This window comes from Chrysochloris asiatica, unplaced genomic scaffold (assembly GCF_000296735.1).
Source record: "Chrysochloris asiatica unplaced genomic scaffold, ChrAsi1.0 scaffold00014, whole genome shotgun sequence".
Lineage (NCBI taxonomy): Eukaryota > Metazoa > Chordata > Mammalia > Afrosoricida > Chrysochloridae > Chrysochloris > Chrysochloris asiatica.
This window is the reverse complement of record NW_006408532.1, coordinates 25,643,486-25,654,778: the sequence shown is the minus strand read 5'-3', so window position 1 is coordinate 25,654,778 and position 11,293 is coordinate 25,643,486. Positions and strand designations below refer to the sequence as shown.

General features: G+C 41.9%; 1 protein-coding gene across 1 annotated transcript in view; it reads right to left on the bottom strand.

The window, feature by feature from the left end:
* CEP78 (centrosomal protein 78kDa) overlaps positions 1-9,882 on the bottom strand; it is a 60,304-nt gene extending 50,422 nt beyond the window's left edge. The window contains exons 1-4 of the mRNA XM_006835011.1: positions 9,630-9,882; positions 4,681-4,853; positions 4,509-4,581; positions 827-930 (exon numbers count right to left, since the gene is read on the bottom strand). Coding sequence (XP_006835074.1) covers positions 827-930; positions 4,509-4,581; positions 4,681-4,853; positions 9,630-9,882 — 603 coding nt within the window. The remainder of the gene's footprint in view (positions 1-826; positions 931-4,508; positions 4,582-4,680; positions 4,854-9,629) is intronic.
* Positions 9,883-11,293: the final 1,411 nt, after the last annotated feature.

Sequence of the window (11,293 nt, the reverse complement as noted above, 5' to 3'; positions counted from 1 at the left end):
AAAAAAAAAAAAAAAATAGTAGGTTAGATTTTGGCATAGTCTGATACCTGATATGTACTGTTGTTGTTGTTAAAGTGCCGTCGAGTCAGTTCCGACCCACAGCGACCCTACAAACTATTTAATAGGTTACATGATTAATAAGTAATTTTAGGATTACAGATAGTAGTTATAATCATTATAAAGTTGGTCAGACTGTATATAAAATTTATGTTGTTTTCTGACAATGTTTTAAAAGCTGTATTTATAAACTGTTAAAGCAGTGATTTATATTAGCTTATAAATTACAACAGTTAACAAAAAGAAGCATTGGTGGTACTGTGGTTTGGTTAGAACCCACCAGCTGCCAACATGGGAGATGGGGCAGTCTGCTTCTGATTGATGGAAACCCTATGGAGTATTTCCACTCTGTCTTCTAGAGTTGCTGTAAGTCAGGACTGACTTGATAGTAGTAGGTAATATAGTGATTTTTAGTTTATAAGTTAGTTTATAAGTTACAATAAACATTTCATTCATTTAAGTCAATTTAGGACTCTAATAACAAACACTTTTTGCAGTGCCACTAAAAACATTTTGAATAACTAAAAATACAAAACAGTATTATTCATCGTGTATTATATATGAAAACCTTTTATTTCTAAGGTTAAGTATACCACCTTTACTAAATGATAAACTCAAACTTAAAAGTGGTCATTCTTTCTTAAATCTACATTTGTTCAAAAACTAAAGCTTCAAAAGGCAAAAAAAAAAAAAAAAAAAAAGTCATCTTGTATCAAAAATATTCATGTGTTTCAATCACGTTTCCATGAGAGCATAAACATAAAACCACCTTTAAGATCTTGGCCATGTGATCCGCTCCTTGCCAGGTCAGATTACACGCTGTGAAGTTTACAGTCTTCAGGGTAACAGAGTTCTTTATGCCTTGACAAATAACTGAAAGGAAATACACACATGCTGTAAGAGAAACAGCTTATACAACTAGGTGACTCTTAACTTACTCACATTATTTAGTCTATCGTTGTATTCTTAAAATCACTATCTACCAATGGATTGGTGCATTCTAAAATGTGCAGTAATAACGTGTTATTTCAGTTTACAGTAAAAGCATAATTCTACTTAGGTGCTAAAACTGGATACTCAGAATATTGCAAATGTTATTACCAATCACTTGTTGTTAGGTGCCATCGAGTCAGTACTGACTCATATCGATCTTATGCACAGCAGAATGAAACACTGCCCAATTCTGGGCCAACCTCATTACTGCTGCCACACTTGAGTTCATCGATGCTGCCACTTAGCCAATCCATCTTGTTAGAGGGTCTTCCTCTATTTCTCTGACCCTCCACCTTACCAAACATGGTATCGTTCTCCAGCGAATGATACCTCCTGACAATATGTCCAAAGTATGAGAGATGAAGTCTGGCCATCTTGGCCTACAAGGAACACTATCTGGCTGCACTTCTTCCAAAATGGATCTGCTAGTTCTTTTGGAAGCCCATGGCACTTTGAATATTCTCCTCAAACACCATAACTCAAATGCACCAATTCTTCTACGGTCTTCCTTATTCACTGTCCAGCATTCACATCCATATGAGGTTACTGAAAATACCATGGCTTGGGTCAGGCGTACCTTAGTCCTTTGATCTTCAACACTTTAAAAAGGTATTGTGCAGCAGATTTGCCTAATGCAATGCGTCATTTGATTTCTTGACTGCTGCTTCCGTGAGTGTTGATAGTTGATCCAAGAAGAAAGAAGTCCTTGACAACGTCAATCTTTTCTCCGTTGATAAGAATGTTTTTTATTGGTCCAGTGGTGAGGATTTTTGTTTTCTTTACATTGAGATGTAATCCATACCTAAGGTTGTGCTCTTTGATCTTCATCAGTAAACGTTTTAAGTCCTCTTCACTTTCAGCAAGCAAGGTTGTATCATCTGCATATCGCAGGTTGTTAATAAGTCTTCCTCCAATCCTGATGCCACGTTTTTCTTCATATAATCCAGCTTCTCGTATTATTTGCTCAGCATACAGGTTGAATAAGTACGGTGAAAGAACACAATCTTGTCGCATACCTTTCTTAATTTTAAACAATTCAGTGTTCCCATGTTCTGTTCAAACAACTGCCTCTTGGTCCAGGTACAGATTCCTCATGAGCACAATTAAGTGTTCTGGAATACTCATACTTCTCAATGTTGTCCACAGCTTGTCATGATCCACACAATCAAAAGACTTTATGTAGTCAATAAAGCACAGGTAAACATCTTTCTGATATTCTCTGCTTTCAGCCAAGATCCATCGGACATCAGCAATGATATCCCTCGTTCCACGTCCTCTTCTGAATCCAGCTTGAACCTCTGGCAGTTCTCTGTCAATGTATGCTTGTAGCATACAGTAGTTTCTGTATTACCCTTAGTAAAACTTGACTTGCATGGGATATCAAAGCAATTGCCTTGCATGGGATATCAAAGTGATTGCCCGATGATTTCTGCATTCTGTTGGGTCACCTCTCTTTGGAATGGGCACAAATACGGATCTCTTCCAATCAATCAGCCAAATAGTTGTCCTCCAAATTTCTTGGCATAGATGAGTGAGTGCCTCCTGTGCCACCTCACTTTCTTGAAAGATTTCAATTTGTATTCCATCAATTCCTGGTGCCTTGTTTTTTGCCAATTCCTTCAATGCACCTTGGACTTCCTCCTTCAGGATCATTGGCTCTTGACCATATGCTACCTCTTGAAATGGTTGAACATCAACCATGTCCTTTTGGTACAGTGACTCTGTGTAGTCCTTCCATCTTCTCTTGATGCTTTCTGCATCATTCAATCATTTGCCCAGAGAATCTTTCAATAAGGAAAGTCAAGGCTTGAATTTTTTTTTCTTCAGTTCCCCCAGCTTGAGAAATGCTGAGCATGTTCTTCTTTACTGATTCCAGATTTTTTCACATTTTGTTGTAATATTTGGCTTTATCTTCTTGAGCTGATCTTTGAAATTTTCTGTTCAACTCTTGGACCTCCTCATTTTTTCTATTTGCTTTAGCATCTCTACGCTGCAGTGCAAGTTTCAGTTGTCTCTTCTGACATCCATTTTGACCAATCACTTAGTCATGTATTATAGATGATCTTTTGAGGCAGATGGAAGGAAAAAAGTCTAAAAAGCAAGACTCTTCCTATTTTCATTTCTAACGACATACCTGAATCTCTATTGTTGTTGTTAAGTACCAGGGAGTTGATTCCGACTCATAGTGACCCTGCACAGGGTTTCCGAGGCTATAAATCTTTATGGGAGCAGAAAGTCTTTTTATTTCCCGTGGAACCGTGGTAGTTTCAAACTGCTGACATTGAGGTTGGCAGCCCAACTCATAACCATTACGCTAACAAAGCTCCTTTGAATTTCTATTACTGATCAATAATTCATCAACTCTAAACCAAAGATTTTACTAGGTATTATGTGGTGCTGTATATAATTTTATTAGGTATTATGTAGGAAAAGCACTGGACTGCTAAATGAAAGAAAGGTTGGTGGTTCAAACTCACCAGCCACTCCTAAGGAAACTTTATACAGGGTCACTTTGATTCTGAACCGACCTGAGAGCACTTAACATCATGCAGTATGCCAGGGAGCTCTGTGGCACAGTTGTTTACGTATTGGATTGTTAACCACAGGATTCGTGGTTTGAACCCACCAGTTGCTCCATGGGAGAAAAGCAAGACTTTCTGCTCCCAAAAATATTTAAAAACTCACTGAGTTGGAACTGCCTCGATGGCACACAACATTCGATATTCTCAAGTAATAGTGAGAGGATTGCAAACCTCTGTTTCCTGTAACTGAAACGCAGGCTTCCTTACCCCTGCAGATCATTATTGTACTCAGTAAAAACCTACCGATTCTAAGGAGCTCACTCTACAGTGGCCTTTGCTGTGACTCCTTTCTTGACTCTTCCATCAAGCTTGCTGCCTCCCGGCATGGTCCCACAGCACTTTGTGTTTTCTGTTTTAGTATGGATTAATTATGCATGCATATATGTACATTGGAGTCCTAGTGTGGCACAGCAGGATAAGCATTCGACCTCAAGGTCCATTTGAACCGTAAGATCAGCAGTTCAAACTCACCAGTTGCTCCTCGGGAACCCTATAAAGGGTTGCTATGAGTCAGAACCAACTTGATAGCACTCAACAACAAAAGCAACATATGTACATTTGCATAAAAAATTTAACTATTTAAGGATGGTGGTGAATTTGCTCTCTCTCTTTATTTCTTCCTGTTGCCCATCCCCTTGTACTAATATTTTTTGAAGAAAGATCCTAACTAAGGAACAGATACAAAAATCAGAGCGAGTATACCAAATACTATACACTCAGGGTACGAGTGATACTTCATCAAAGTTTGGACAGGCATTGGAGGCAGTCCGGACAGAAGTAGTAGCAAGAAACAGATACAGGAAGGAATGAACAAGGCATGTAGGGAATCGTGAGGCCAATCTGATGGGACAGGAGTTACAGAGAATTTAAACTCACTTTCTAAACCTCCATCTCCAATTGGGCAACTTGCAAGCGACAGGTGCACCAAAGAAGCTGATTTATTCAATCCCTTTAATGGGGGAAAAAGGGAAAAGTTAGTAATAGAGATTTCTACCACCCTCTAAAAGCAACAATGAAACGTTCACAAGACACATTTCAGAACACTTACCTTTGTTAACATAGTTAAGTCTCTCTCTCTCAGAACCAGCCCATTCAGTTCCAGGTTCTTGAGAGCGCCTGAGACACTTAAACAGCCTTTCAGAGCTTTACACAGCTGGAAGGACACATCTTTGGATCGTACTGCAGGAATACGACTTCGGCACACTTTACTTCTGTCAGATCCTGAAGAATAAGTTTTGAAAAATCAGTGATTTCACGTATACATTTGAAAGTATCAGCTCTGTGCTAGGCATAGAAACAACTCATGCCCATCAAGTCCTCCTTAAGGAGGGAGGGGCACATGTAAATCCAAAACTTCAACCATATGAGATTTATACACAAAGAGTTTCTTATGAAAGCAAAGAAGTTCCAGCTGAGTGAAGACCTCAAGATAATGCTGAAGTTGAATCCAGAAAGATGAGAATGATTTCATGGGGTAGGTATGGGAGATGCATTACGGCAGAGGGACCAGTAAGGTGGAAAGGCATGCAAGCCCGACACCTGCCAGGCACTGCAGTTAGGTAGGACTACAACTCAGGCACAAGAGTTTGAAACTAAAACGGAGGTTGGTGTATACTAGACTGAGAGGCAGCATGGCTTATATCTAATAGGCAATGAGGACCAGAGCTACTGCTGGCACATTAGGATGCCTCTGGTAAGTTAGAAAAGGTACCAATTAGATATGGATAAAGGGTAACTTTCTGAAAGGGAACAACTAGAAAAAGGCATCAATTTCAGGCAGATCAATTGTAAAAAGCACGCTTCCTCAGTGCCAACAGAGCCCAGGGAGCTTGCCAGAGAGTAATCTGGATTTCTGCTCCTACTAGCATCCCCCCCCTTCCTCTGGGTGCCTTTGTACAGAGTACCAGCTGTGCAGCCAACATGCGCTGGTCCCAATGACAGCTTTTTATTTCAAAAAGCTCACTCGGGCTGATCAGATGAGCAGTGAGCTCAGGGCAGGTACAGCAAGTAACTTCTGTAGCTGTCCAGTTGAACTGTAATGAAAGATGACAAAGTACTACTATTTAGAGAGCATCGCTTACATTATAGAGTTAATGAATGCGGGAAATAAACATAGGAAGTCTGAAATCAATCTGCAATACATTTTTTTTTTAATATTCAGGGTAAAATATTGGCAAAATTAAATATGTTAGCTGTGACTCTAATAAGAATTAACTTTGCTGTGATTATGAGCAAATCACTCAATTCTAGGCATCTGCTGCCTTGCCTGAAAATAAGATGTTGACTTGAAGTTGTAGACAAGACCCCTCTCAACTTTAATATCTTTTGATTTGAGTTGATTCTTAGGTTAAGTAAAGTCCCTTCTGAGGTAGAGAACAATTCTCAGACTTAAATGAGATGTACAGAATAACTTGACTTTTTTCAGCAGATGTGACCTGTCTCTGCAGTAGGTAACAGATGGTGCCTACAAAAGAGCCGGGCGAAAGACAGGTGTTTTCTGTTGAGTAAATCAACAATGATTCTTTTCCTCCTAGATCTTCACACCCTCCTTTCTCACTTGGCTCTTTCCCCTCAGCTTACAGGCATACTCAACAGCACAACAAAAAATCTTTCAGACCTTCAGTTTTCTGGATCCTCTGTGTGGGTAACCTTATTTCTTCCATGCATTCAACTACCTGCATTTCACTGAGTCCAAATCTTTATCCTGGGCCCAGTCTTCTTTCAAGACCTACCAGCACACTTGTCTGGCTGCCCCACAGGCTAATGACATATTTAAAGTTGAACTAAGATCTCTCCCACCCCAGTTTGTTCCCTCTGTGCACTGCACCTCAGGAAAATGCTAGGAATTGTCACCCAAATAAAGAACCTGGGAATTTTCCTGCCTTTTCTCTTGTTGAACTCAATACAAAGCCCATGTATTTGTCTATTTCACTTCTGAAATCCAGTCCTGCCTCTCCATTCCCACATTTAATGTGATCCTTTACCATATCCTTAAGGAGACAGGACTCCTGTCCAATGCATTGGACCGAAAAGTCAGTATGAATTGCAAGGTCCGCGGTTCAAGTTCACCAGATGCTCCTCGGAACCGTATACAGGATCACTATGGGTTGGAACTGACTCAATGGCACTTAATAACAGCAACAAGGAGACAGGGTAGTCGTCGTAGGTTATGAGTAAAGCTGCTAACCACAAGGTCAGCTGTTCCGCTAGTGAAAGATTAAGCTTTCTGCTCCTATACAAATCTAGTCTTGGAAACGCTATACAGAGTAGCTATGGTGGGAACCAACTCGACGGCAAACAATCACCACTACCAGCACAATATCCTTACTAGTTGTGGAGTCAGGGTGACTCCCGTGTGTCAGGATGTCTGTGCTCCATAGGATTTTTAACTGCTGATGTTTCAGAAGCAGATCATCAAGACTTTCTTTCCAGGTGCCTTTTGTTTGACTTGATCCCCCAACCTTTCAGTTAGCACATTAACCATTGTGACACCCTACTGAAGGTAGCCTATACAGGGTCGCTATGGCCTATGCTTTATTGACTACGCAAAGGCTTTTGATTGTGTGGATCATGACAAGCTATGGACAACATTGAGAAGTATGAGTATTCCGGAACACTTAATTGTGCTCATTAGGAATCTGTACTTGGACCAAAAGGCAGATGTTCGAACAGAACATGGGAACACTGAATGGTTTCAAATTAAGAAAGGTATGTGACAGGGTTGTATTCTTTCACCATACTTATTCAACCTAAATGCTGAGTAAATAATCTGAGAAGCTGGGTTCTATGAAGAAAAACATGGCATCAGGACTGGAGGAAGACTCATTAACAACCTGCGATATGCAGATCATACAACCTTGCTTGCCGAAAGTGAAGAGGACTTAAAATATTTACTGATGAAGATCAAAGACCACAGCCTTCGGTATGGATTGCATCTCAATGTAAAGAAAACAAAAATCCTCACCACTGGACCAATAAGCAACATTCTTATCAATGGAGAAAATATTGAAGTTGTCAAGGACTTCATTCTTCTTGCATTAGCCATCAACACTCATGGAAGCAGCAGTCAAGAAATCAAACTACTTATTGCAATAGGCAAATCTGCTGCACAAGACCTTTTTAAAGAGTTGAAGAGCAAAGATGTCTAGCTTGAGGGCTAAAGTGTGCCTGACCCAAGCCATGGTATTTTCAGTAACCTCATATGCAAGCGAAAGCTGGACAGTGAATAAGGAAGACTGTAGAAGAATTGATATATTTAAGTTATGGTTTTGGAGAATATTGAAAGTGCCATGGGCTGCCAAAGAACCAACAGATCTATGTTGGAAGAAGTGCAGCAAGAGTGCTCCTTGGAGGCCAAGATGGTCAAATTTCATCTCTCATACTTCGGACATATTGTCAGGAGGGACCAGTCACTGGAGAAGGATTATCATGTTTGGTAAGGTGGAGGGTCAGAGAAAAAGAGGAAGACCCCCAGTGACATGGATTGGCCAAATGGCAGAATCAATGGGCTCAAGTGTGGCAACAATTGTGAGGTTGGCCCAGGACCTGGCAATGTTGTGTTCTGTTGTGCATAGGGTCGCTATGAGTTGGTACCAACTCGATGGCATTTAACAAGTCAAACCTGACTCCACAGCACACTGCTACCACCAACACCATTGAAGGTAGCCAATTCCATCCAATTGGCTATCTTCAATAAAGAGTTCATAGTTTCTAAATCAAAGTCAACCTCATCATCCGTAGCTTAAAAAGCTGGGTTCCCTAAGCCTTTGGGATAAAATTTTAATTCCTTCAGAGGAGAAACAAGACCCTTTCCTGTTTGGTCCTCCACCATGTGAGAGACTCAACTCCCCTGTTCTTTCTCAAACTCTTAAGATATAGCCCGGCTCTTCAATTTTGCCACACTTATATGTCCAAGACTTTCACACAAGCCTCCTGCCATCTGGTTAGCTTCTACCCAAAACAAACAAACTAGACCAAACCCATGCCTATCAAGTCCATTCCAATTTATAGTAATCCCATACAGATTTCTGAGGCTGTAAATCTTTAAGGGAGCAGAAAGCCTCATTTTTCTCCCATGGAGTGGGCTGGTGGTTTTGAACTGCCAACCTTATGGTTAACAGTCCAGTGTTTATCCTACAGTGCTACCAAGGCTCCTTGGCTAGCTTCTACACAGTCTTCAAAAGCTAGCTCAGATGGCACCTCCACCAATACCCTATTTAATTTTCTGTGTTCGTAAGAATAGCACCTCAAGCTCACTTTTATCACAGCACTGACCTTGGTACATAGGACACAGTCATATGTACTAAGTCCTTACTGAAGAACTCATTCTAGTGCCAGGATGTTACACACGTGTGGCGCTGCAGGGTAAGCACTGGACTGCTAACCTCAATGTCTGCAGTTAAAACCCACCAGCCGCTTCTCGGAAACCCTATACGGGTCGCGCTTAACAACAACTTCGTTTAACCCTAAGGGACACATGGAAAGGTATTTTGAATGCCTTTTTATAGGTGTGGGGATTGTAGTTCAGCAACATTAAATAACTGCACCAGGTCACTAAAGTATAAGATTTGAAATTCAAACTCTAGCACGTCTCCAAACTCCTGAGATTTTTCACTGGATCATATCGGTCAATAAAAAACGGTTTGGATGGAAATAACCAGGCAAGCATGCACGTATCATTTCCTACTGGCTTTGTTCTCTCTGAGGCAAAGTCAATCAAATAGGTAACAGATGTCGAATGCTCTAAGGATGCCCCGTACTTTGCGGTAAGTGCTTGATGTACAAGTATAAACTCAGCAAGTGAATTGAGTCCTGTTACAACTTCTAAGTTACAAGAGGAAACTGAGACTTAAGGACCTAATGCAACTTGCCGCCTGACACTTCGATTGCACACATGCTGAGGGACTGGGCACCCAGGGTTCCATCCTGGCCGTTTCCCAACAGGTCTTGGAGAAGAAACATACCGACAAGAGGGCACGGCAGGCGGGAACTACAAACCTGTTTCTCCAAGCCACGGTTGGAAGAAGCTCTTTATAGAGACCACGGGCAGATCTTTATTCACCTTGAGGGTGCTCAGCAGAGGCGCCCAGTCCACGACGCGGAGGCGGTCGGCGTTGAAGTCCAGCACGCCCTCGCGGAGGCTGGCGCGCACGGCGGGCAGCGGAACCGAGTCCTGCAGCGCGCACAGGTACTCGTAATGCGAGTAAAAATCGGCCGCGCTATCACGGCGCAGCTTCACCGAATCGATCATGGCGAGAAGGGCGGGCTCCGGGGGACAGCCGCCTCTGAGACCACGCCCTCTCCGCCCTGGGCACCCCGGGCCGTCGCCCCCTACCCTTGAGGGTCCACAGCCCCGTTAGCTGCGGACCCACCCCGTGCCCAGGAGCGGAGACTCCACCAGACGACGCAGAACTCCGGACCCGGCTAGGCCAGCCCCTTGATGCTGCGCTCCCGCGCCGTTTCCCGCCCCGTGGCCCCGGCCGTTAGCACCAGCCTCATAGTTCTCGGACACCTCGGCGAGATGCGGTTCCAGCCGGCGGGAGAGTGCCCGCCACGGTCAGCGCCTGGGTGACGTCAGCGCGCTTGCTTTGCGTCCGCACGTAGGCTCCGCCTCTAGTAGAGGGGCGTGTCGGAAGGAAGCGGATCTCTTAGGTCTTTGTGTCTGCAGCGCTTGGGGCTAGGAATGTTCTCAGTAAAGAATGGATCCACCAATGGTTTAGGGGCTGTTCTCTGTCCAATAAATCTGTTACCCAAACAAGTCTCAATTTCTGTAGTTTTTACTTACCTTACATGGTTATGATCAAATTGTACAGTGTTCTATTTATTAGGGACGTTATTGTGATTACCAATGATAATTTCAATCTAATCATGAGAATTTTTGTTGTAAACACTTTACTTCTTGGAGCTGCCCTTTGAAATCTTCAGTTCAGCTTTTACTTCATCATTTTTTCCATTCGTTTTAGCCATTCTATATCAAGAGCAGATTTCAGTCTCTTCTGATAACCATTTGGACTTTTCTTTTTAAATAACCTTTTGCTTTATTCATGTATGATAGATATTCTTGATATTATCCCACAACTCGTCTGTTCTCCGGTCATTAGAATTCAATGCATAAAATCTATTCTTGACAAGATGTCTGAATTCAGGTGGGATACACTCAAGGTCTTGTTTTATTTTCTTCAGCTTCAACTTGAACTTGCATATGGTGGTCTGTTCCACAGTTGGCCCCTGGCTTTGTTCTGACTGACGATGTTTAGCTTCTCCAAATTCTCTTTCCACAGATGTAATTCATTTGATTCCTATGTATTCCATCCAGTAGCATAAGCTCTGGACTGCTAACCTCAAGGTCTGTGGTTCAAATCCACCAGCCTTATGAAGGGTTGTTATGAGTCAGAGCCAACTAGATGGCACTTAACATTTTACTGAAAAAAAGATATTTGCAATGAATAAGTCATTGATCTTGCAAAATTCTGTCATGTGATCTCTAGCATTTTTCCTATCACCAAAGTCATATTTTGTACCTACCAGTCCTTTGTTCCCAGCTTTGGATTTGAATCACCAGTTATCAATGTGTCTTACTCACATGTTTGATCAATTTCAGAACACAGAAGGTGATTAAAATCCTTACTTTCTTCATGTTTGGTATTAGTGGTTGGTGCATA